General features: G+C 37.5%; 1 protein-coding gene across 3 annotated transcripts in view; it reads left to right on the top strand.

The window, feature by feature from the left end:
* The window catches only part of HPSE2 (heparanase 2 (inactive)), a 632,933-nt gene that overhangs the window by 395,269 nt on the left and 209,899 nt on the right, over nucleotides 1-27,765 (top strand). For all 3 annotated transcript variants that reach the window (XM_055300070.1, XM_055300069.1, XM_055300068.1), the window contains 2 exons: nucleotides 1,751-1,922; nucleotides 19,152-19,199. In XM_055300070.1, the coding sequence (XP_055156045.1) occupies nucleotides 1,751-1,922; nucleotides 19,152-19,199 (220 nt within the window). The remainder of the gene's footprint in view (nucleotides 1-1,750; nucleotides 1,923-19,151; nucleotides 19,200-27,765) is intronic.

The raw sequence follows: 27,765 nt of genomic DNA, 5'->3' as shown, positions 1-27,765 counted from the left end.
TTTAATTTTTTATTGTTCCTGGTAGTTCTTTGAACATATTTATAGTAGTAGTTTTGAATTCCTTGCACATGAAGTCTAACATTTGGGTACCTTAGGAAACAGTTTCTATTGACTGTTTTTTTGTTGTTGTTTATAGGTCACACTATCCTATTTCTTTGCATGCTGTGATTTTTGTTGTTGTTGAAAACTATACATTTTAAATACTATGTTGGAACAACTCTGGATTCTGAATCCTCTATCCTAGAGGTTGTTTTTGTTGTTTCTTTTTTCTTTGTTTAGTGACTTACATGGAATAATTCTGTAGAGTCTATTCCCTTGAATTGTGTAGCTGCTGATATAGCTTATGTTTTTCTGTTTTTTAATAATTTCTTAAGGCCAGCTTCCTAGAGGTTGTCCCTGAGTCAGCATAGCTTAATGGTAAGACAATGATTCATTAGAGGTTGTGCTTACCTTGTACCAGTAAGGCTTCCATCCTTTGCCAGTGTGTAAGTTGGAGGACACATTCCAAATTTAAACAGTTTATAATTCTCACTGGCTTTTCCTTTCTGGCATGCCTTCTCATGTCTCCTTTATAAATGTGCTAGGTTTCACATTTATCTGTGAGTACATGGATTCTTAGTGCCCTCTCCAGTCTCTCTTGAGTATGCACAGCCTTCTAGACTATAAGGGGTATGTGTGAGCTTATCAAGGCCCACTGTGACTGTCTTATTCCCCCAAATCTCCCTGATAAATTCCTGGCAAGTCTGCTGGTCAATTTCTTGACCCTACCAGTATCAAAACCTCAAGGTAGCCACAGTACTTGCCTTACCTGGGGCATTTGCTTAATTCCAAATTCAAGTTAACTCTCTCCAGCAGTGTATTTGCTGGTTTTTAGGACTTTCCTTCCCCTTTAACAACTACTAAGTTAATGGAAACTAAAGGAGGATGTGGTGTTCTAAATTTTTTCACCCAGCTACTTTGTTATTGAACATTAAGATTTTTCTTTGGCTACAATGGCCATCTTTATAAAGCCTTCCTTTCTTATTATTTGTATCAGTTTCCTAATTAGCCTGTTCATAACAAATTACCACAAACTCTGTGGTGTAAAACAACAAATGTATTCTCTCACGGTTCAGGGAACCAGAAATCCAAAGTCAGCGTTGACAATGTTGATTCCTTCTGGGGGCTCTGAGGGAGAATCTATTCCATGCCTGTTTCTCAGCTTTCTGTAGCTGCCAGCAACCCTTGACATACATAGCAGCATCCCTCCAATCTGCCTCTGTTGACACATGGCCCTCTTCTCAGTGTATCTGTGTACCTGAATCAACCTCTCCGTTTGTTCTTTTATAAAGACACCAGTCACTGGATTTAGGGCACACCCTAATCCCATATGGCCTCATCTTAATTACATCTTCAAAGACCCTATTTCCAAATAAAGTCACATTCTGAACTTACAGGTAGACATGAACTTTGGGGGACACTATTCAACCCAGTAGACCATTCATTATAAAGTATCACCCAAAATCAGCATGGCCTCTCTGTTGTGGATTATGTGAATTTATGTGAAGATTAGTTTGAAAATAGTAGAATGGTAAAATGGCACTTGACTTTTTGTTATGATGTTCCTCAAGCTCTAAACTAGCTTACACTCTCTTTTTGGTTATTTTATTCACATTGTTGAGGAAAAAAGGCAGAGAGATCTGTGGACAGGAAAGGGTTGGCAGAGCCTTACCCTTCTCAACTCTGACTTGCATGTCTGCTTTTAATCTAGAGCCAAATAACTATCGAATCATGCATGGCCGGGCAGTAAATGGCAGCCAGTTGGGAAAGGATTACATCCAGCTGAAGAGCCTGTTGCAACCCATCCGGATTTACTCCAGAGCCAGCTTGTATGGCCCTAATATTGGGCGGCCCAGGAAAAACGTCATCGCCCTCTTAGATGGGTAGGTCATATTTTTTAGCAGTTCTTATAACACTATTCATAATGTAGTGAATTAATGTATTTATATTTTTGCTGGTTATTTCTGGTCTTAGGAAAGATGGAAAGACTTTTTCCATAGTGACTTCTCCAACTCTAAATCAGTGATTCTCCATCAAACAGCAGAAGAGCTTTGCATCTCTCCAAGCCTTCCATAGTCAGCAGAAGGTGGTGGGATTGGGGATGGATATTACAATCTCCTGGGCAGGTTGGAAGAGATAACATTGTTTTAAAATCACATTTAATATTGCAGCATTTCATATCATTTTATATTTTTAAACAGCCAAAATATTTTTAGTCTATTCTTGTGACCACTTATAGAAAATAATGCTTGACAATCCAGTATAGCTGGATTAAAAAGTGGAGAAACACCACTGCTACTTGTAGATTAAAGCATTGCTTAACTGACAGATTCATTAGCCGGTATTCTAGAGAATTGCTACCATGTGATTAACTTGACTGAATCTAATAATCATTAAGCATTGGTTGTGGATGAGGCACTATGTTAATGCTCCCTGCCCCGTCATGTTGGTGGGGCAGGCACAGATTGAATCCATGCAGCTTAGATTCAGTTATATAGGGTCAGAGGGAATGTCTGAGGCAATGGTATGAGAAAGGCTAAAGCTATGTGTTGAGTCCAAGACCCAAAATGGAGATATGATTAGAGCAGGAAGGGTGAGAACTATAAAGTTGGGAGAGTCAGGAGTTCCTCTAGAGCTCAGAGTATGCACCAAGACACACCTATAATGGTGCGATCTTGTCATACTCTGGAATAGGTATGGTTATTCCTGAAAATTGAAAGGTAAGATATTTTCCAGTGAAGTGCACATTCCAAATGAGGTTAGATAAATGTTATACAAGTACAAACAGATTATCTGAGGAAAGAAACCTTTGGCCAACCTCCAAGATGACCCTTGTAGCTTGATGTCTCTTATAATTCTCTCCTTCCTTTTGTGATGGCTTAGTTTTGATCTAAGGTAATGAACATAGCAGACGTCACTGAAGGTTTGGGAAGGCACAGGGACTTACACTGTAATAGCATTAACAACCTGAAATTTAAGTTTAGGCATTTTCTTTTTTTACAAAGAATCCCTAAGCCCTTAGTTCAGTTCCTATTCTTTCCCTACCCTTTTCTTTTTTCCTCTTCTCTCTCAGGAGCAGCTTCCCCATTTTTTTACACAGCAATTTCATGACCTTGGCCCCTACCCACAAATATAGTCCTTGGTCTCTTTTTTCATACTTTCACTGAACTTTAAAATTACTATGTGTGTGTGATGGAGATGAAGAGGTTGCTTTCATTTTATGTGTTACAATTCAGGGATAAGAACCACAGATTTAGGACTTTATTCATAGTTCATAATACATAATAAAGTAAGGCCAGTAAATATCATTTTAATCCATGTAGTTATTCTTTTGGATTGTCCTTTTTCTTTAATGATTTGATCAGTGTATTTTCATGGAACTGACAATGACCTTACAAGGTCAATCATTCATTCATCCTGCAAATATTTCTTGAGTAACTGCTATGTCCTGGTATTACATTAGGCACTAGGAATGTAATAATAAACAAATCAGATACTTTCCCTGCCCTCATATAGGATACAATATGGCGGAGACATAGAAATTAATTAAATGATCATAAAACTAAGACAATACCAAGGAAAGGTACATGGTGTTTGAATGACTGTAAGGGATGGGATTTGATTGAGTTAGGAGGTCATGGAATATGGATGGCCCACTTCCCCATATATCCAAAAACTAATAGGACTCAAGAGACTAGAGAAAATCACGTAGGGAAAGGAAAGGTACTGATAAGCACTTTTAAAATGTTTATATGCCAAGAAAAAAATGGAGATTTATCTTTCTCAATGTGTATGTACTAAATATACAGTGAATTATAACTTGAAACACGTAAATATTCCCAGCAACTCAACCAACAATAACAAAAATGTCAGCACTCTAAACTACCAGCTCTGTAGTCTTTTCTAGTACTTCTGGTTATACAGATATAATTTCACATAGTTATGATCATCCTATATGCATCATTTTGAGTACTGATTTTTTACTCATTGCTTTATATTGCTGTTTTCTTATTTCTACATAGTTCTCATATTTTTCATTCTTAATAGCAATAAAATATCCCACTGCATTAATGTACCAAAGTCTGCTTAAACATTCCCTCACTGTTGGGCATTTGGGCTGTTTCCAGTTTTTGTCTGTAATATATAGCATAGCTATAAACATCTTTATACAAATAGGTTTTTTATTTCTTTTGAATTATATCCTTGGGCTATATTCCAAAAAGTTGTGTTTCTGGGTCAAAGTACATGATAATTTTTATGGCTTTTATATTTGTTGCCAAATTTCTTTTCAGAACGACTTCACCAGGTTGTAGGGCAGCAATGTATTAGTATATCTTTTCCCCGCCAAGACCCCACAGCAGTGATTATAGTCATTTTTATTAATTTACTCTATTTTAATTAATGCAAGCCTGTGCCTCATGGCTGTTTAAATTCGAATTCTGTTAACTATGAAAGGAACTGAACATTTTCCAAAACCTTATGTTACCTCCTTTCCCCCATCCCAGGTTTGGTTAATGACACTATAACCATATGGCCTGAGGTGCAGACCAGGAGGCCATTTTACATTCATTCCTCTCCTTTGTCCACATAGTCCATTAGATAGTTATTAAATTCTGTTTTTTCTGACTTCTTAGTAACTCATATTCTATCTTCTTTTCATTTTTATTTTAAACCTTATCCTTCTTCCTCCTTAGTGGTTTCTCTATAGCTGTCTCAGATTCTATATATATCCATAGATTTTCCAAGTAGATTTTTAAAAAATAAAACATGTGGTCAAATCACTCTTGCTTGAAATCCAACACTTTCACCCTGGCCTGTAGGGTCCAGTGCCTGCCTCACTTTGCAGCTAGTAATCAGCTATGCCTCTGTGCACAACCTGCCCTTCTCTAAATCAATGTATATGTATGTTTTGGAAGATGCTATACACTTTTTACTTTTGCCCCTTTTCAGTTTGTGTCATTTTCTTTGGAATACCACCCTCTCCTCTCATTTTTACTCTTTCTAACAGGTCTTTTCTGACACGCTCAGGCAGGATTTTTCACTTCCTCAGGACCTAGTCTACCTTTTCTACATCTAGCCTCAGAACAGTGGATAGCTGGTGAATGACTACTGTCTTAATCAGCAGATGGCTCTAAATTAATCTGATCTGAAATCACTATGTGATACAAATGTGATTGTGAAGCACTGTAAATCATTGTATAGTGATTTAAATAAATTATGGTGATTTATATAAATCATAATCATTAGCTTTAGTTTTAGAGAACCAGTTTTAAGTTTTTTTACTTAGGTAGTTTCAGGACTAAACAGAATTATCTTCCTAGTTAGGATATAACTCCACTAGGACAGAAATAGACCCTTCACATTTGTTTCTTTAGGGCTAGCATAGGGAGGTATTTAATAAAATACTCGTTTTATTATTTTCATTTCCTCACTTGTGAATTGGCCATTTTTAGTCAGTGATTTTTTTAAATTTTATTTATCTATTTATTTATTTTGTCTAAAAGGGTAAGAATTGTTCTTTAGGGTTATATCAGTTTCCTGCTTTTCTTTTGTAAACCTGTATGCACCATCTATATAATGACAATTTTTTCTTAATCTGTTGCTTTTCTTATTACTTTGAAACGTTTTTTATTGTTTCAGAAGTTCATTTTTATTGTAATTGTTGTTATCTGCTTTTTTATTGATAGTCTTTTCTTCCCTCACACATTTAGGATAAAGTTACTATTTTATTTCCATCCAGGCTTCCTAATGTTTTAATTTTCAGTGTTAGGCTCTCTTAACTTATTTGGAGTTTGTTGCTGTATCTGCTATCAAGTAAGAATCTAATCTATTTTTGCTGATGTGGCAGTGTCAAGAAAAGCATGTATTCACTGAAAGCGTGTTTGTTGGGGCTTTTTTTTTTTTTGAAATCTTTACATCATAGTGAGATGACTACTAAATTTCCTCTCAATAAATATTTATTGAACACTACTTTGTATTTGAGTAGAGAGAACAAAGTTCTAGGTAGAGGTTCTAAGTCATGTTTGTCAATGTCCTAATCAGAAGTAAAGGTAAGGCATTTGAGGAATAGAAAGATGGGCAGAGTATAGTGAGCAAAAGGATTGTGGTAGAAGGTAAGAACACACAGATTAGTCAGGACAGGATCATAACTGGACTATGCATACCATGGTAAAGAAATTGTGTACTTTATTCCATGAACAATGGAAAACGATTACAGAGTTTTTGTAAGAGTAGTGATATTCACTAGAGTCTATTCTATTCTTTATGCCAAATAGAGGCACAAAAGTAAGGGATCAAAAGAAGTCAGAAAGAATACCACTTTATTACAAGATGGTAGATTGAGTTAAGGTAATGGCAGAAGAGATAGAGATAAATTAGGATAGATATGATTTATTGATAGATATCTTGGCAAAGTGGGGGTGAGAGAATTAACGAAGGATGACTTCCTCCTTTTGGACAGTTAACAGCTCTCTTTCAAGGGCCATCACATGCAGAATGCGAGCTTTTCCAAACGAAGTTACACCAAGACATTCATTCATATTCAGGGAATACTAACCCTGGAGCAACAAAAGAAGGCTTTAAAAAATATTGAGTGAGCTTCAAGTTCAGAATAGTGATCTGAGCACAAGCTCCATTTCCTCCTGGAACCACTATTCCAACTCCTATTAAAAATTGATTTAAAAAATCCATAATAACACACAAAAGAGGGATCATAAGCAGATGAGTGATTTTTTGACAGATTTCTATAAGACAGTAAACAGATGGAAGCCTGCTGACAGATTAAGCAGAGTGAGGAAGTGGCAACCCAGAGAACATAGGCTCTGAGAAAAAATAGCCAGTCCACCTAACAGATAGCCTCAGAGTCAGGAGGGGTTAGGATAAGAAAGGGGTACCAAGCCAAGGGGTTTACATAAAAGTTTGTCTGCCATGGAACTACACTTATAGCTCAGGTCCTCTCTCCATCATTTTAAGTTCTCTACACTGACCAGATAGAGCAAGGACAGCTCAAGGTATTATCTCTGAGTAAATCCCAAACCAAGGTTTTTAGGAGCCTTCACTAAATAAATTGAAGGAATTGCTTAGGGATGAGCTAGTATTGCTAAAATGGAGTTGTTCCTGCATAGTAAAACACTGAGATAAAGCACTGCCATATACTCTAGCCCAGAGGCTGTCTATGCCCTCCGTAGTACTTTACTCCTTCTCTAAAGTGAGGTGTATTGGTGAACAAGCTCTGCCGACAAAATAGAGATTCCAGTGAAAGGAAAGCCATATCTAAAAAGCCTAAATATTCAACAGCTAATAAAAATCTGTACCTGCTACCTAGAAGAATCTACTTAGTCCCCAGTTTTTAAAGATGAATAAATAGCCAAAGATCAAAAGACACAAGAAGGAAATCAGTAGCATGAAGGAGAAAACCCAATATAAATAAATTTAAAAAGTGACCTAGGAAGAATTATAATTTAAGAGTAGAATTAAAAAAATAAAAATATGTAATTAGTATCCTTATAAAGATATAGGAAGATACTGTACTTGCAGAATAAAAACACATTTCTATGGAAAAAAAAGGTACAAACAGAACAAACAGATATTTTTTTAAACTAAACTTATAATTGCTGAAATTAAGTCCAGGAAAGGTTAGACAGTAATTACTTAGGTACAACACTAAAAACATAAGTGATAAAAGAAAACACTGATTAATTTGACCTCATCAAAATTAAGAAGTTGTATGTGTCAAATGACACTATCAAGAATGTGATGACACAGAATGGGAGAAAATATTTGCAAGTCATGTAACTGATAAGTGACTTGTATCCAAGATGTTTATAAAGAACTCTTAGAAATTAACAATAAAGAGACACATAGCCTATTTTATAAATTAGCCAAAGGAACTTGAATAGACATTTCTCCAGTGAAGATATGCAAATGACCAGTAAGCACAAGAATGGAAGCTTAGTATCATTAATTAGGGAAATGCAAATCAAAATCACAATGAGATACTACTTCATACCCACTGGGATGGTCAAAATAAAAAAGACAGAAATAAATATTGGAGAAAAGAAAAAGAATACACATTGGAGAAGATGTGGAAAAAATTGGAACCTTCTTAGACTGTTGGTGGGAATGTAATATGATACAACTGCTTCCGAAAACAATCTGGCAATTACTCAAAAGGTAAACAGAGTTACCATTATTACTCAGCAATTCCATTCCTAGGCATATACCCCAGAGAAATTAAAATGTATGTCCATAAAAGCATGTGTATAAATATTCACAGTGGCATTATTCTTAACAGCCATAAAGTAGAAACAACCCAAATATCCATAACTGATAAATAAAAAGTGGTATATCCATACATTGTGATATTATCTGACAATAAAAAGAAATGAGATACCTATACAGGTTACAACATGGATGAACCTTGAAAACATTATGCTGAGAGAAGCCAATTACAAAAGGCTCCACATTGTATCATTTCCTTTATATGAAATGAACAGAATAGGCAATCTATAGAAACAAAAAGTAGAGTAGTGGTTGGTTAGGGCTGGTGGAGATTGTGGGGAAATGGAGAGTGACTGCTCATAGGCACAGGGTTTCTTTTTGAAATTAAATATTCTAGAATTAGATTGTATTGGTGCTTGCCCACTTCTGTAAATAACTATTGAGTTGTACAATTAAAGTGTACATTTAAATAAATTTATATTGAATCATATCTCCAAAAAGTTCTTAAAAGAAAGAGTCCAATAAAATAATTGAAAGAGAAAATCTCCCATATACAGAACTTTAGATGCAGATAGAAAATTTGAGATAAAATATTACTGATATAGAGGATCATTTCAGGATACACAACAGCTGTTAGAAGATCCAGATCTAGGGGATCCCTGGGTGGCTCAGTGGTTTGGCACCTGCTTTTGGCCCAGGGCTTGATCATGGAGTCCCAGGGATCAAGTCCTGCGTCGGGCTCCCTGCGTGGAGCCTGTTTCTCCCTCTGCCTGTGTCTCTGCCTCTCCCTCTCTCTGTGTCTCTCATGCATAAATAAATAAAATCTTTAAAAAATATATATGGAAGATCCAGATCTAGAAACAAGGAAGAAAATTATGGTTACAGAAAAGAAAGAAAACCTTATCAACTTTTACAATCTAAAAAGTAAAGAGACAAATGACAGAAAATAGATGGTAGAAATGGAGAAAAGAAATAAGCTGTATAAGGGCTGATATCCTCGTGTGTGTGTGTGTGTGTGTGTGTGTGTGTGTGTGTGTGTGTTGAGTCAGAAAATATTGTCTACACTATTGAAATAATCGATAGGAAGGGGAGAAATGGAGTCTCCGTAAACCAAGAACAATGAGTTAACTCTTGGTTAGAAAGACTTATGGTAGCATTTCCTTAAACGTGGTCTGGAGAATATCATTTTTGCAGGATATTAACATTATGTTGGGGGAGGGGGATTAAAACATTCCATGGTCCAGTAATTTGGAGAAATACCGGGATACACAAATGTTCTGAGACACTTCCTGGCACCTTTAATATAACAGTTTACATTCTGAATCTCCAAGAAGGGGATTTAGCATGCAGAATTTCTTAAGTTTATTTGACCAGAATCTTACTTTCAGAGACCATCTTGAAAGACTAGTGTTCTACAAATATGTCTGGACAATTTGAAATGTGAACCCTGCTTTGGGGGAGGGGTGGCAGTGAAGCAGATAATAACAAAATAATTACCACTTGGAGAATTCAGAATCTAGACCAGGTTAATAGTCTTATCAGTGCACTTGCTTCTATTTTTCCCCCCTTTGATCTATTTACCAATCAGTTGTCAGAAAATCTTCTGCAAACATAATTCACATGACATGTCTCTTGCTAAAGACTCTTAATTACTTTTCATTGCTCTTAGAATAAAAGTCAATCTCCTTACCACATTACAAGGCTCTACCATGAATAATCTGACTGCTGCCTAGCTCTTCATTCTTATATTCTTCAGCTTTTCCCTTTTTTTCATTTCACTTACACCTCACTGGATTGGTATGTGCTAAGCTTCTCTTTACTTGGGGGCCTTCACATATGTTCTTCCTTCTAGAATATTCTCTCTGCTTGCCACATAGGTAGTTTTTCCTCATCTATCAGAAACCTTCCTTGAGTAACTGAGCTAAATAATTCTCTATCAACACACTCTGTTGGTTCTCTTTGTGGCATTCATCACAGTTTAAAACTACATATTTATTGTATGTTTATTTGTTGGTTAAAGATTACAAACTCCATGAGGGTGGGAAGTTTATCTGTTGTATTTACCAACATGTATGCAGTGCTGGCAAAAGGCCTAATGCATAGCAGGTGCTCAAATGTGTTGAATGAGTGAAAAATGGAAGTTATCCTAACATTCTACAGAGCTGTTAGTAGAATATTCCAACCTGAACTTGTGTTGGAACAGAAAGCTAGACAGGGCCTTTAGCTCCCATGGCAGCCCAAAGAGCTGTGTAAAACATTCTATTTGGGGCAACAAAGGTAAAAGCAGAAGGGAATTAGGCAGAAAATAATGGCCTCCACCATTACAGCAGACCACATGATGTATGTTACATGCTCAGTGGTCTACAAACCAGAAACAGAAAATTTTTTCTTTTTATATCCAGAATTTCTCTTTAGTTGTGTTTAATTCTCCTACTAAGCCTAATGCTGATTTATAGACTCTACTTGTACTTGAAGCATAGATAGTAATGAAGGCTATATGGGTGGATAAGGATGGAAACTTTTCTATGTTCCTATTACTGGGCTCCCATTATGACTTTTATGGGCTCTATGTATTTTTTACTTTATGGGTTCCTTCCTCCATAAAGACATTATAACAACAACCTGTTTTCAACTGTAGTGAGTAGGATTGGGGGAAAATAGTAGGATAGTGAAGAGCATGCACTTTGCAACTAGATGAGACCCAGGTTAGTGACTCACTTGGTCATCTTAAGAAGTTATTTAATGTCTGTAAAACCTCAGGCTTTTTATCTGTAAAATGGGACTAATTACCTGTTTCTTAGACTTACTGTAGAATTAAATGAAATAATGAATTTAAAGTGCTCAGCACAGTTCCTGGCACAGTTGACACCTAAATGAATATCAGCCACAATTGTTAAGAAGAATAACTATATTTCGAAGATGAAAAGGCAAATTTTCTCCTTTTTTTTGCACATAACTTTATGCAGCTTTCCAAGTAGTTTAGAGGATCCAGTGGATATAGAAACTAGAAAGATTAACTATAACATGGATATAAGGGTGATCACAACTCTACCTCCAGTGTAGAAACCACCACATTCTCATTTGGAGTAGGAAGATGCACAGCTGGGGACAATTTGTTGTGCAGAGTAATTATTACAATGTTATTCCTAGTAATTGTTCTGTTTTATTTCAACTGTGAAAGAGTTATATAACTTGACCAAACTACAGGAGGAGAGAACAATTTATTCCTCTTAATTCATAAGAAGAGAGTTACCATCTCTGCCTCTAGAGAAGCAAGGCCCCCAGCAGCTGTTCAGTGCTCATTAACAAGGAAGCATTGGCTACTGCAAGGGTCTGCTCCCTAGCTAAGCATTGTGATAGTGACTACTACTTCTTAACTTGCTTTATTTTCTTTTATTTTTTTCTGGAAAGGACTTCTTTCCTGATTAGAGGAACAACCTAATTCTTCCCCAAACCTAAGGTCATCAATTATTGTCATTATGATGAAATGGTTTTCTCTTCCTTCAATATCAGAGAAGTCAGATGGGGGTTAGAAAGAACATTGGAAAAGGAAGCTGGAGTCCCGGGACATAGACTTAGATTTGACACAGATGGTCTTAGGAAATATTCTTCCTCACTTTCTTTTTTTCCATTTATTTTCTCATTTTTTTCTTCTACTATCACTTAGAATCCTACCCTCTCTTCTAAGAATGGCCTACCCGAATAGGCACTGCTAAGATATGGCCTACTTGAACAGGCACTGCTAAGATCAGAATCTGTCAAAGGTGTGGCCCATGGTCCTCCTGCATTAGAAGAGCCTGGAGAGTTCTTAAAAATGCAGCATGATTCTTAGGCTCCAGCCCAGACCTACCAAACCAGAATGTGGGGGATGGGACCTCGATATTGGATTTTGAACAGCAACTCCAAGGCATTCTTTGCACACCAAAGCATGAGAACCACTGCCCTGTAATGTAAGCAGAGTGGATTTTGTTATCTTTGTTTTACAGATCAAGGAATGGAGGTGCACAGATGTTAAATTTTTATCAAACTCATATTTATTGAGTGCCAACAGTATGCCAGACAGTCCCCTTGTTCCCTCATGTGTGTTATTTTGTTAATCTTCACAAGGCCTTTGAGAAATAGGTGCTGTTCCCTCCATTTGAAATGGTTTAGAGAGATTAAACAATGTAGCCAAGGGCACATGACTAATAAGCTGTGGAACCAAGTCTTAAATCAATTATCTTTCTGACTCCTGGGCTATGGTCTTACTACTATTTTCTTGAATCTTCATTTTTTTAACAAAGTCACATGGTCTAGCATACCAGGAAAAATATAATCCTTTTCTACTTTAGTTCCACAATGTTCACTCTCCTAAACTCAGCTTAATACGAAGGCTTGAGCTTTTGGAAAGTTTAGCTTTACATGTGAAATTTGTCATGACATCTTGATGCATTTTTTTCTCCTTTCCATCAGGCTCCACAGCCAGGAGAAATCATATCAGATCAGTTATAGCCTTCTTTGTTTGAATCCAAATCTTTATGACTTCCTTAGCAGCATTTTAGACTGTCAAGACATGTCTATAATAATATTCCCCTAACAAGTGCCTTCCAGCTCTAGCCATAGACTTCCAGGTCTGTTTCAACATCTTTTCTCATCATCCCCCACCCCTTTGCCATTTGTCTTCAATTTAATCAAGCAAACTTATTTTGTCCTTTATGTATTATTACCTCACATCTGCCTCCATTTTGTTCCAAACATGGTCCTATAGGCTCCTTCCTTTTAACTCCCCACTAGCAGCAAATAGCTTCCATTGCAGGTAATAGTGCCTGGTACCCTGTCTTTAGAAGGATTCACAGGTCAATTATGAGATTAATGAGACAATATTGAGATCTATTACCAATATCTACTATGGGCTCAGAAAAAGAAGACTGCACTACACACATCACAAATTTGCTATCTCTGCATGGCTAAAACAAGTCTTTAGACTCAAAATGAATTTCAGCTCTGCAACTTATTACCTGGGTGATCTTGAACACAGTTTCTTCATCTATAAAATAAAACCTTACAGGGTTGTACATTATGTAAATCACTTACCAAATGCCTGTCAATCTGTAAATGGTAGCTAACTTATTTTTTCCTTTCTTCACTCAAGATTTCCCTTAAATTAAACCTCATGGATGTAACTTTTATTGGCAAGAAAGATTGGTTGAAGAGTCTCATCCATTTCAAGTTCCAGTACATTAAAATCTCTATCAGTCTGTCAAATTGAGGGAATAGTAAACTAGAAGGGAAACCCAAACAGAGAGCTGCACTAGCTTTTAAAGTTGATGAATATATAGCCATGCTGTTTATCAGCTTACTGCCAATGTAATATTAAATATAGATAGGAGTGGGGAGAATAAAGCAAGGGAGGGAGCGAGAGGGAAAGGAAAGGAGAGAGGAAAGAGAAAGAAAGAGAGAGAGATGTATCAATATATCATTTGTTCTATGCAACATCTAATATATAGAGTTCAATATATAACTAGCCATGGAAACATAAGTGGCTTTGGACCAAATGGAAGATGCCTGGTTTGCTGTAACTTAAGATGAGTAATTTCCTCGAGGGTTTTTCCTAGGCTTTGTGTAGAATGGCTGTCACATCTTATCCGTGCTAGTTACACAACCAAAGTTCCCTTTGTGGAGAAGGGGAAAAAAAAAAAAGATCAGACTACCTCTCTCTTATTTAAGTTTATACTCATTTAAACATCCAGTTCCCTGTGAAGGATTTATCCTCCTTCCTGGGAGCAAAATTCAGAATCCAGTTTTCAGGGTTGCATTATGTGGTCCAGAAGTAGAAATCAAACCCCAAAGACCATGAATAAAGATGTGCCTTATTATATGAGAGAGCTGTGATATGCCCTGGGAGAGAAGGCTCTACAATATTTCAGATACGTCATATGTGCAGGTGGATAACAAAGGAAAGAAATTCTCCCAGATTTGGGATCTCTTGGGGGAGGAAAAGGAACTCTCACAGTGAAAGGGGATATTTTGTTCTTTTCCTTAGCAGCAGATTGGCTCCAATGGGAAAGATCCCCCCAATACTGAAAGGTCTGCCTGGCACTGGCCAATTTCTTTTGATACAATCCCTGCCCTTTTCTGTCTTATCCTTCTTTGCATGACTAGATGTCAGCATGAGGGCATACAACTTCTGTTCTCTGGGATAATACTCTAGGATTTCTGTCTTCATAATTCAGGTATGGAGACATCCCACCTTAGAAAACCAGGATCTTGCCCTTTTGTTATTCATATCCTGGGTCATCTTTTACTTGTGCATTCATAGACCTAAATCTAGGGATTAGAATGGAAGTGGATGGCTGAAAATCCTTGGATAATACCAGATACTAAATGGAATTTCATTTTCCCAGTGGTATTTCACTCCTGACAGCACTAGTCTGTGTGCATGTTATTCCACCTCTAATATTACTGTTGTGGAGCATTCTGCAGCTGTGTTGAAGTTATTCATTTATGTGGTTTGGGCCAGTTTCTGAGAAACAGGCAGAGCTAGAGAGCAGAAGAATCCATCAGTGTTAGATTTGAACAAAGAAAATTATGATCTTTATGGACTTGCTGTCTTCCAGAGTGCCAATATAGATATAAAAATAAAGGATAGAAATGGTAAAGATACAGGGTAGTTATAGAGAGCCCTAATTTTCAGGAAAGGAGCATGGAAGTGGGGAGAATTCCCCAAACTCATTGACTATAATAATGTCTATCCTTGGAGTTTTGTCTCATCAGTTTCCTTTATGCGTTATTTCTGTAGGATTTTTTTTCTTTTTCTAGTTTTAAAAAATATATATCAAAAATTTCTGAGAACAGAATATTTATCTCATTTGAGATGGGTTTTTTACACTTCTCAAAAAACAAGAGTATGTTTGGTCATCTTGGTAGTATTTGGAAATGCATATTTTGTTTGACATTATTTATATATTAGATTTTTTCCTCCTCAGAATAAGTGTAGAAATGCTTCCATATGTTTGAAGTTGGTTTCATCATTTTGCTAAGAAGAAAAAAGGAAGAATGTAGTTTATAGCAATTTTCATGTGAATACATATTTAATAATGGTGTTTCCTCAAAGTTAGCTAAAACAGCTTTTCTACTGCTTCAATATGGTACTAAAGTTAAGAAGATAATAATATTCGTTCCAAATTTTCAATTGTAACTGAGATATTCTTTAAATACAATGAAACTAAATTATATTACTATTTTGATTTCTTATACAAAATACAATCTTAGGTGAGGATATGACTTTAATTTTTTCCCCAAATAGCCACAAATCACATAGCATCATTAAAGAAATGATTCATTTTTTCATATATGAAATTCTTCTCCATATAATAAATTCTGACATATAACTTTTTAAAAATCTTCGTTGTTCCATAGATACCCTTACTAATTCCTAATCTTTTTGCCAGTTCCTAAGATCTCCTTTCTAATTCCTAGAAATGTTTTAATAATTGTGGGTTTATGGTATATTTTAATATATGGTAGTTCTAAATAAATGTCCCTTCATTTTCCAATTTTAAAGAATATTTTTGCCTTCTAGATGAATATTAGAATGATTTTGTAAAGTTTCAAAAATATCTGCTGGGATTTTTTTAAATTAGAATTTCATTAAACCCATAATTAGTTTAGGAAGAATAACTGAATTTCCTATGCAGAATCATGGTAGGTCTTTTCCTTTATTCAGTTTTAAAATATTTCTTTGTAAACTATAATATCCTATATAAGAATCTAGTATATTTTGGGCAGCCCAGGTGGCTCAGTGGTTTAGTGCCGCCTTTAGTCCAGGGTGTGATCCTGGGGACCCGGGGTCGAGTCCCACGTCGGGCTCCCTGCATGGAGCCTGCTTCTCCCTCTGCCTGTGTCTCTGCCTCTCTCTCTCTCCCTCTGTGTCTCTCATTAATAAATAAATAAAATCTTTAAAAAAGAATCTAGTATGTCTTATATTTGATTATAGATTTTATAAATTTTCTTTGGGGATGTGGGGTAGGATGTGAGGGGAGAAAATATTAGCCTTACTTTAAATGTTCCTAATTTTCGTTTTCCTATTCTTTTTATAATGCTACTTTAATAATGGAAAATTACTTAAGAACTTAATTATCAACCTATAGCAGAACAGACTATCTAATGCATATAAGGATCTCCATGAAGAACCAGTTTTCAACTTTTAAGACACCAAATTAGAAATGTTCTTAATTGCCTATCCAGAGCCTTTTAGCCAAGCAGAGCATTAGTGATTTTTTTCCTCCTTATTTTTTGTGAATGCATAGCTGTTATCATCAGTGACTATTTAACTTAAAGTTCTTTGAGGCATATTCAAGAGGATTGGAATACATTCACCAACATCAGCATCAAAAGTCTGTTCCAGGGTTGCCCATCTTGGGCAATGGCATTACTACAGTTAAAAGTTTGGGGTCCTCTCTTTTGCCCCCTGCCCAACTCAGATTCACTCACCAAGTCCCCATGAGTGCTCTACCAGTGTTACTAAATGGGTCTTTTTTCATTCTCATATTTCCAAGCCTCTCATCAATTTTATAGTCATCTCCTGCCAGTTTGTCCACACCAGTACCATTCACCTTTACCACAGTTAGAGTGATCTTCCTGACACTCAGATCTGATCCCCCTCATTTGTTTAAACATGGGATAAATCCAACAAATATACATGAAAAGAGCCAGCTGTATTTTGCAATATTATGTTGGGTGCTAGACTTGTACCTAGTTGTTAAGGGGTAAAGGCCAGACTTAGCATCACAGCCTAGCAGCTACTGACCTGATGTCTCCTGACATCCATTCAAGATAAACTCCTGAGAACACACTCACCTTGACTCTACCTTGCATTGCCTGCTCTTCATGAAAAAATCCTATCCTTCTTTCACTGCTAGATTCAGTGCCATGTGTGACGTGAAGCTTTTCTCAATGCTTTTCTCTCTTCTAACACTACAGAGGGTAGAGCTAACTGCTCCCTTGACTGCTGCCCCACAGCAGTTAGTTTGTACCAGTAGTACAGCACATAGAAACTCTGATAGCTGATTGTCTCCAGATATGTCTTCTTGGCTTTATGGTGGTTGTCTTATAGCAGAGGCCCTGATTTATTGTTTTGCTTGGTCATGCCCTGCTTCCCCAGGAGTGCTACTAGGAGGGGTGGCATGACTCCATAAAAATGGGCTGTTTGGGATGTCTGGAGCCACTTCTTCTCTAGCCATTAGGAAGGTTAATAATCTGTATAATGGAATCAACAATATCCACCTTACCAAACAAACCAGTTTTGAGAATTATAAGAAATAACATTGTAAATGGCTATAAATGGTACTAAGTAAGTCCTCAATATGTGTTATATTCCCTCCAATCTCCATTTACATTTTGGCCTTGCCCATCAAACCTTGATCACCCCTATGTTCCATTTCCATATTCTTGTTCCTGGACTCCTGAATGGTATAGGAGAAAAAGAGGCAAGACATAGACAAGAGCCAAGCTGTCTCCTCCTGCTATGTCCTTCTCCTGTCTTCCACATTTCTTCTTCTTCTTCCTTGTCCTCCTCCCCTTCTCTTCGTCCTCTCCCATTGTCTTTCCCCTACCCCACCCCCATTTCCCTCCTCTCCTTCTTGTTCATCTTCTTTTATAAACTTCACTGATGCTAAGCAGCAATCCTGGCATCCTCTCTCTTACTTCCAATCTTGCAAAAATTAAGTACTCTTCCACATCATGGCAAAGCAGATCCTCTGTTTGGGCAGCACATGGCAACCCCTTTGCCATGTGTCTGCCTGCAAGATTATTCTAGGAGAGGGTGTGTTAAGACCTAATTGACAAAATAGTATCTCCCTTCCTAATGGAAGAGTTCTTTGGTTATGAAGTACTGATGGAAGATTGTTTCTGTCTGAAGAAAAGTTCCCGTCCATGGTTTCAAGGTTGAAAGGAATGTCTTAAATAACTGAGATATTCCTTTTGATTTCCTGTTTCTGGGTGATAACTCTCAAATATTAGTCATGATAGCCTCAGAACATGTGGATAGGGAGAAAGGAGGCAAGTAAGTGGTTGAATTATTCAAAGACTTGCAATTTATGATCTCTTGCAGCATATATGGGGCCTTGGATGCTTCCTCCCAGCTCTTTGGTTCTTGTAGGACCTCTAGGAGTACAGGAAGCTGGGGAATTAGTAACAAGGCTTTGCTGTGTGCTTTGAAAGGAAACAGGTCTGGTTTCTCTTTTGAGCTGAGCAAATGTCAGACAACACTCGGCTCTCTACTTAACTGCTTCAGAAATAGATTTCTCTATGCTATAAGTAAGTGATGAATTTTAAATTCTTCTGAAACAAATATCACACTCTATTTTAACTAACTAGAATTTAAATAAAAACTTGAAACATTAAAAAAAAAAGATTTCTCTGTGTGGTACTCAGGTTTCTACATTCAGGTATGGCAGCCCATCACTGGGGCACATTTGAAAGTGCTTTATACCTATATAATGAAATTGGGTTTTCTCATGCTCTCTTCAGAAAGAGAGGCCTGAGGTTATTCAAAGGGATCTATTGAGTTGCCATCCTTGGGAAATGTTATAGTTTGTTTCCTAGCAGATTTCAGAGTCCTTAGAGGATAGAAAATGAGAGAAAAAGTTTTATGCATGGGGAAAGTGATGTGGGAAACTTCAGGCATGGGCTTGGGAAGACAGACACAGATAACATGCTGTATTGGGGTCTTGATTTCCAGATGGTAAGGTTGTGTGAAGAACTGAAAGTATCCTTACCTTCACATTCTGTATAGTTTACCTTCCAGTAGCTCTGGATAGGCCATAATTATGGCTATGGAATCTTAGCCCAAGGATTGGCCTAATCTATGCCTCAGCTTATTTTACTTGTTTTTTTTTTTCTGTTCTATACAGATTCATGAAGGTAGCAGGAAGCACAGTGGACGCAGTTACCTGGCAACAGTAGGTATTCACCATTTTTGCTTTTATTATAGCTACTATGAAATGAAAGAGAATTGTTCCAAACTTTATAGCTGACATCTAAGAGAAAAAGCTAAAACTAACTCCAAAGCTGTTCTTGTGATGCATAATAACTCATATAATTTTGTTTTGTTGTTTAAAAAAAAACAGAAAACAATGAAAACTCAGCTATTATGTATACTTTTAAATTATTCTGTCATCAGTGAACAGGTAACGGGAATGTGAGCATTCCACCACTTACTCATAAGCTTTTCCTTGGGAATAAATTTCTCTACGAGAGGAAATAACTTTAATTACTCAATATATCATGTGAAAATAACAGCACTTCATTATAGTAATGGGAGTGGTCTTAATTAGTGCCAAGATTATAACTAATATGAAGCAATTTAAAAAAATGGAATATGAAGAGAATGAAGCATCCTCAAGAGAAGATAAACCCCGGTGTTCTTGGAAGAAGCTTATAGTGGCAAAGACCTGTTACCCTGAGAGTAGCTTAATTTGTAAAGGTAATGATCTGATACATAAATAAATTTTCTTAAAGTTTCCTTATGGTATTGGTGCTGGAATATCAGCATCTTACAATGTCTTACCAATTTTATACCAAAATCTTGCCCTTCCTTTTTGTAAGAAATCTATCCCATAGAATCTTCCAAGTCATCTTTCATCTAATGTGGTCCACACAGCTCAGTTATGTGCTCTTATTATGGGCCCCCATAGTTATCAACTATGACCACCTCTCTAAACTACTCTAACCCTGTCTGCCTATCTCGCTTACTTCTCTTTTCTAGCCTCCATTTTAAGTGGGTCATAGTATCTCTTGGGATTCATGACAGTTGTGAAAGAAGCAAGAGCAGTAGATGAAACCTTTATTAACTATCCCAAAAGGATTTTTAATTCTTGGCAATCAAAAACTTCAATCATAATGGAAAATATTTTATTATGCATTTATACTTAGTTTCTCTAAACATCAAGTTATAATGTTTCCAGAAATTCTTATCCTCCTTCAGTTTGTTTTGTGAGTCATGGATGGAGTAGGTCTAGGGATCTTATCATTCCCATGCTTACAACCCCTTGGTGCCTTCCCTTTGCTCTTAGACAAAAGGCCAAACTTTCTACTCTGGCCTATAAGGAAGGTACTTTGTGTTTGGCCTCTGCTACTTTATGATCACTTCTAGTGCCACCCTGACCTTACTCATTGTGTCCCATACTAGTGGTCTTTCACTTTTCAGAAAGTTCACATGCATGTCTGCCTCATGATCTCATTTTTTGTGTGGCTAATTCCTTCTCCTCTCTAAAGATTCAATTTACATGTTATCTCCTTTGAGAGACCTTCCCTAATGATCCTATCTAAAACACCCTCCCTTTAATTCTTTCTTAGCTCTGTTCTTTCCATGGTACTTCACGTAGCTTAAAATTACTTTACATAAATCATATTTTTTTTCTCCTAACTTGTCTTTGTAATTTGTGTTTTTCTATTCCACCACAATAGCACTTAGTTCAACAAGTGTTTATTTAGGCAATTGTTTACCGAGCCTTTACTATGGGGGAAAATAACAATGATGATAATAACATGGCAAGAACTGTTCCAAACCCTCTATGCATTACCATATCTGATTCTTACAACAACCAAAATGAGTTTAAGACTAGTTTCATCTCTTGCATAGCTTAAAGGAAGTTGTAGAGAATCTAAACGTTACACAGAAAGTGGTAGATTTTGGACTTAAAGTTGAGCCTATCACACTCCAAAGGCTATTCTCTTGTTACTACTTTGATAATAAGACACTGATTTTTTGCTGAAAATATTACATTCTACTAGAGCAAATCACATCCTCTTCAGTGTCTTTCATCAAAGGCTGTCTGGATAATGTAACATAAAGGCTGAAGCTTGAAGAATATAAAGTGTTTGTAAGGAGAAATAAAGAAATCAGTGTATGAAAATTATTGGGTAAGAATGTAAGGCTTGCTCAGTTATAATGACTCACAGGGAGGGATCAGAAAAAGGTTTTCTTCCATATTCAAACACTCTCCAAAGCACAAACGGAATAAAGTGAGCCCAGTCTTTTTTTTATAATGGAGAAATTCGATTTTTATAAATAAAATTTTTATTAGCTATTTTTAAAACATTGGCCACTTCTCAAGATAAATGTCATGTGTTTGCAAATACTCTAAAAATACCCCCCAAATCAGGCAAAGAGTTGTGTTTCTTTTGGCTCCAGGATCAGCACTCATTTGGGGACAAACAGTAGCACCTGGAATCTACCATTTGTTCCTTCCAGCTACATTTTTCAATCAAGACTTGGAATAGTCATGGAACAATTCCAGGAAATCCTGGCCAGGAGGATTCAGGCCAAATACCATGTTTCTCTAACCCTGAGAAATGCTGAGGTGAATTTCTTAATAATGTAAAGAAATCAAGAGTCATAGTCATAGTTAGAAAAAAAGAACACAGAATTTGTCAGTATATATCTATATATAGGTAGCCAAAAGAATCAATTCAGTGCTGGAATATTGAAATTGGAGCTTGGACAACAAGAACTCTGAGTCTGAAGTAATATATAGTTAGACTATTTTGATTTGAAAGTTCATACTCTTCTATTTTAAGGACCAAGATACATGACTTAATGATTGCTCCTGCCCAATTCATGCAGAAAACCCAGCAAGAGTTAGTGAGATGAGGTCCCAATTATAAAAGTAAGTAGTGCAGTAGTTTGTATCAGTTATCAATGATAAATCTGGATGAAAAAATATTACACACACACACACACACACACACACGAGAATGACCAAAAGGCAGCAAAAGCTAGAGAAAGTTATTCAATCCTTGAAAGAAGTGAATGATGCTAGTGAGATCTGTGGTTACTTAAGAATCTATCCAGTATGATAAGGCTAGAACTCAAACAAAATACATGGCTGTATATTAGTCTGAGGTCTCAGGATTCAGAAGGTAGAACTCTCAGAAAGAAGGAACTATGGGCAAAACACCAAATATGCAGATAAACTTCCTTCAAATTCTTGCCTCATCCCTGCAATGTGTATATTCAAGGGAGACCCCAAGGAGTCTGGTAGAAAATAACAGCTGGAAATCTGAAAAAGTTGAACAGCAATTTCAGCTGCTGTCTGTCACATGAGGGACAGAGATTGGAAAGTGAATTTCACAAATTTAGAGGGACTTCATAAACACCTTGTGCTTTCCATTGAAAACTGAGAGTTATGCCACAGGAATAAAGTCTTGTCCTGGGACTAAGGATTTGCCCTAAATCTAATGTATAACCGAAACAGATTCACCATAACAAAGTATAAACTGAAGCTCCACAAGAACGAGATGATCAGTCATTCATCCAACTTCCTGCTATATCCAAAACCTACATTCTTCTGTTTCTATAAAATATCATCCATTTACTTTGCAGTTTACAATTAAAAATTATTAGATATGTAGATAAACAGGAAAAGGTGACCATGAACAAAAGAATGAGCAATAAATAGAAGCCCTGAAATGACCTAGGTAATATAATTAGCTGACAAGAATTTTAAACAAGCTATTGTAAATATAATCAAATAATTAGGGGAAAATGTTTGTATTGAGTGGATACATAGGGAAAGATCAGCAGGGAAATGAAAACAACGTATATGTATATAAAAGAACTGAATGAAATTTTTAAAGAAAAAAGAAACAAAAAACTCACTGGTGCACTTAATAAGAAATTGGAAACTACAGAAAAAAAGGGTTAGTGAACTTTCATATAGATCATTAGAAATTATACAATTAAAGAACAGAGCAAAAATATTGGGAAGAAAATGTTCAAAGCTTCAGCAACCTTGACAATATCAAGATGTCTAATATGTGTGTAATTAGAGACCAGAAGGCAAGAAAGAGATAATAAAGCAGAAAATTTTTTTGAAGAAAGCAAGAGCTCCTCTCAAACTTGGTGAACCACATTAACTTATAGAACCAAGAACCTAAGAAAATACTAAAAAGGATAGGGGCTCCTGGGTGGCACAGTCAATTAAGCGTCTGACTCTTGGTTTCAGTTCAGGTCATGATCTCAGGGTCCTGAGCTTGAGCCCAGTGTTCTGAGATTAAGCCCTCATGCTCAGCACAGAATCTACTTGAGATTTTCTCTCTCTCCCTCTGGCCCTCCTGCTCATGCGTGCTTCTCTTTCTCTCTAAAAATCAATCAATCTGAGAAAAAGAAAGAAAGAAAAAGAAAGAAAGAAAGAAAGAAAGAAAGAAAGAAAGAAAGAAAGAAAGAAAAGAAAGAAGAAAGAAAACCCTAAGAAGAATAAATACAAGAATAAATACCTTGGCATGGCATAGTCAAACTCCTGAGAACAAAGGGTAAGGAAAAAATCTTCAAAATATTCATATAAAAATCATCCTTTATATACAGACAACAAAGACACAAATTATGGCTAATTTGACATCAGAATCAATGGAGAATAGAAGACAATGGAACAACATCTTTAAAGTGCTAAAGGAAAAAAAAAAAGTCAAGCCCGGATTCTATATCTAGCAAAAATATTCTTTAAGAATGAAAGTGAAATAAAGTTGTTTTTGATAAATGAAAGCCAATAGACTTGTGCTATAAGAAATTCTAAAACAAGTTCTTCATATAGAAAAATAGTAGTAACATCTGAAGGGAAACCTAGATTTCAAAAAATAATGAAACACATTAGAAATGGTAAATTTGTAGATAAACATAAAAGACTATTCTTCCTCTTTACTTCCTAAAAAACCAACTGTCTAATGCAAAAACACAACACTGTATCATGGGGTTTATAACATAGGTAGATGTAAAACCATATGGGAATCATACCACAAAGGAGAAGGAAAGGAGGAGGACCAAATGGAATTACACTGTTGTGAGGTTCTTTTACATGAAGTAATATAGTATTCATTCTAAGAAGAGTGCAATAAAAGTAAAGGTTCAAATTTTATTCCTAAAATTAAGGTTTCACTTGGAACTAAGGTTGCTGATCTAAAGTAAATCCAAGTTGTCCTGAATTATCCAGATGAATCCAATGTAATCATAACACAGAAGAGGGAGGAAGATTTAACTACAGAAGAGAAGGTTATGGTAATGTGACATGAGAAGGACTTTACCCATCATTGCTGGATTTGAAAATGGAAGAAGGGGTCCATGAAACAAGGAATGTGGGTAGCCTTTAGAAGCTGGAAAAGCCAAGGAAATAATGGATTCTTCCCTAGCACTCCTGAAATGAATACAGCCCTCCCAATACTTGATTTTAACCCAGTGAGATCTATGATAATGTCTAAACTACAGAACTTAAGTTTGGATTGTTTTAAGCCACTATTTGTTAATTTGTTTAGAGCAGCAGTAGAAAACTAATGCAGTACCTAAAAACAGAGATCCAAATACACAAAAGAAAAACTAACAGAACCACATGGGTAAAAAATAGACAAATCCACTGTCATAGATGGATATTTAAAAACACCTCTCTCAATAATTAATAGGAAGATTAGATTAAAGGAAGGGTATATGGAGGCACTGGGTGGCTCAGTCAGCTAAGCATCTGCGTTTGGCTCAGGTCATGGTCCCAGGGTCCTGGGATTGAGCCCTGCATCAGGCTTCCTGCTCAGCAAGGAAGTCTGCCTCTCCCTCTCCATCTGCCTCTCTCCCTGCTCATGGTCTCTCTTGCTCACTGTCTAAAAAAGTAAATAAATAAAAATTTAAAAATAAAGGAAGTATATAGAAGATTTGAGTAATACTATGAATCAGTTTGACCTAATAGACATTTGTAGACTACAACTAAACACACATTCCTTTCAAATTCACATGGAACATTCACCAAGATAACCATGTGATCAGCTATAAAACAATTTACAATAAATTTGAAAGCATTGAAATCACACAGAATGTTTTTTGATGACAAAGAAATCAAGTTAGATATTAGTAACAAAAATATCTATCAAACACATAAGTATTTGGACATTAAATTATACATTTTAAAATAACCTATGGATCAAATAAAATATCCTGAAAGAAAGAATTATTTTGAAATATATATGAAGATATTTTATCAGGATTTCTGGGATTCAGCAAGAACAGAACTTAGAGGGAAATTTACATCTAGTATGTGTAATTAGAAAAGGAGAAACACTTACATAAACAGACAAATAGGAGAGAAAATTTACAAAGCCAAAAGTGTTTCTTTGAGTAGATCAGCAAACTTGAAAACTAGAGAGAGAGAGGAAATAAATTATCAGTATCAGGAAAGAAAAGGATTCTTACTGTAGATCCCACAGACATTAAAAGTATAATAAGGGTGGGGAGCGGGGCAAGATGGCGGAAGAGTAGGGTCCTCAACTCACCTGTCCCCACCAACTTACCCAGATAACTTTCATATGAACTTTTTTTTTTAATTTTTATTTATTTATGATAGTCACAGAGAGAGAGAGAGAGAGGCAGAGACACAGGCAGAGGGAGAATCAGGCTCCATGCACCGGGAGCCCGACGTGGGATTCGATCCCGGGTCTCCAGGATCGCGCCCTGGGCCAAAGGCAGGCGCCAAACCGCTGCGCCACCCAGGGATCCCCCCAGATAACTTTCAAATCAACCTGAACACCTACGAATTCGACCTGGGATTTAAAGAGAGAACAGCTGGAATGCTACAGAAGAAGGGTTTTCGCAAGGTAGGAGGCAGAAAAAAATAAAATAAGAAAGAACCAAGTAGGGGAGGGGCCCTGCAAGGAACCGGGCTAACGGGGCGAGAGCCTCCAGGACAGGAAAGCCCAGCCCTGGAGAAGCGGGAATTTTATTTTTTAAAATATATATTTATTTGTTATTTATGATAGACATAGAGAGAGAGAGAGGCAGAGACACATGAGGAGGGAGAAGCAGGCTCCATGCCAGGATCCTGACGCAGGACTCGATCCCGTGACTCCAGGATCGTGCCCTGGGCTAAAGGCAGGCGCTAAACCACTGCGCCACCCAGGGATCCCGGAAGCAGAACTTTAAAACTCCGCACTGGATTCTTCCCAGACAGAAAAGTGCTCAGCAGGGAAACCCGACAGAATTGCAGGAGGGGCAGTGGGGCCTCCAGGGTCCTGGGGTCACTAACAGGAGGGGCGCCCGGGGAGAGCATTCCACACACCCGGGCCCATCTCGGTAAAGGGCTGGAGCGCCCGGCGGGGCCTCGGGGAGAAGCCGGGGGGGCAGGCGGGGGCTCCCAGGGAGGGGGCTGTGTCCTGCTGCCTTCGGGAGCCGCTGCCGGGGAGCGCGATTCCAACAGCACAGGCCCAGGAACCCAGGGCTCGGGGGACACTGCCCAGGACCCTGCACTCCCCCGGGACAAGGCGGAGGCGGGGAGGGCCCAGGACAACGAGGCTCTTGCCCCGGGCGCCCCCCGAGCTGCGCAGGCCCCTGAGGACTGGGAGCTGTGGGAGTTACTGCGGGAGCTGACTCCAGGGCTAGAGGGCTGGCCACCGCCAGTGGTGGTGTTCCTCCTTGTTGCACCTTGTGCCTGGGAGAGGCGGGGCTGCCAGGGAACAGAGGCCTCCCGGGGTCAACAGCTCCCACAGAGCCTGGCACCCGGCAGGGGGTGGGGCAGCTCCCCCAGGTGCACACACCTGAGAGTCAGCACAGCGGGGCCCCTCCCCTAGAGGACCAGCTGCAAGGACAGAGTAAGAGCAAGCTGTTGACCAAGCAGCACTGGAAAGCTCCAGGGAAGTCAAGGGATTTATGGTACATAGAACTGCTCCCCTCCTTTTCCAGTACAACTCGTTTTTTCAGCAGTCTAAAATTTTCCAATATATTTTCTCTTTTCCCACCTTAACTACAATATTTTACCACATCTTCATTTTTAAGTTTCTTCCTTTTTGACTTTCATATTTCTACAATTACGTGTCTTAGATATATTTTCCACTTCCAGATTCCCTTCAATATACTCAATTCAATTTTGGGGGATATACAAGATATGTTTTTTTGTTTTGTTTTGTTTTGTGCTTTTTGTTTTCTCTGCCTCATTTTGTTCTACAATGGCAAAAGCTAATACCTTCTAAAACATGACCAGCATACACCCAGAACCAAGTGGTATACCATGCTGGTTCATTCTGTGAGATTATATTCTCTCTTCAATCCCATTCTGCCCCCCCTCTTTTATCTCATTTATGTTTTGGTGGTCGATGTTGGGGCTTTCTTTCTCTCTCTCTCTCTCTTTTTAAAAGATTTTATTTATTTATTCATTCATTCAGTCAGTCATTTATGAGAGACACAGAGAGAGGGAGAGGCAGAGACACAGGCAGAGGGAGAAGCAGGCTCTATGCAGGGAGCCCGATGTGGGACTTGATCTTAGGTCTCCAGGATCACACCTTGGGCTGAAGGCGGCACTAAACTGCTGAGCCACCCAGGCATCCCTATGTTGAGGCTTTTTGCTGGTTGTGTTGCTCGTTTATATAAATTTGGAACCGAGCATCTTCTAACATACAGAACTTAATACACTCAGAACCAAGAGGATCACCCTCTAGGACCCCTCAGGTAGACTACATTCTCCCTCCACTACAACTTCTTCACCACCACCATCTCTCAGA

Source organism: Nyctereutes procyonoides, unplaced genomic scaffold (assembly GCF_905146905.1).
Source record: "Nyctereutes procyonoides isolate TBG_1078 unplaced genomic scaffold, NYPRO_anot_genome, whole genome shotgun sequence".
Lineage (NCBI taxonomy): Eukaryota > Metazoa > Chordata > Mammalia > Carnivora > Canidae > Nyctereutes > Nyctereutes procyonoides.
This window is presented reverse-complemented; position numbering and strand designations above follow the sequence as displayed.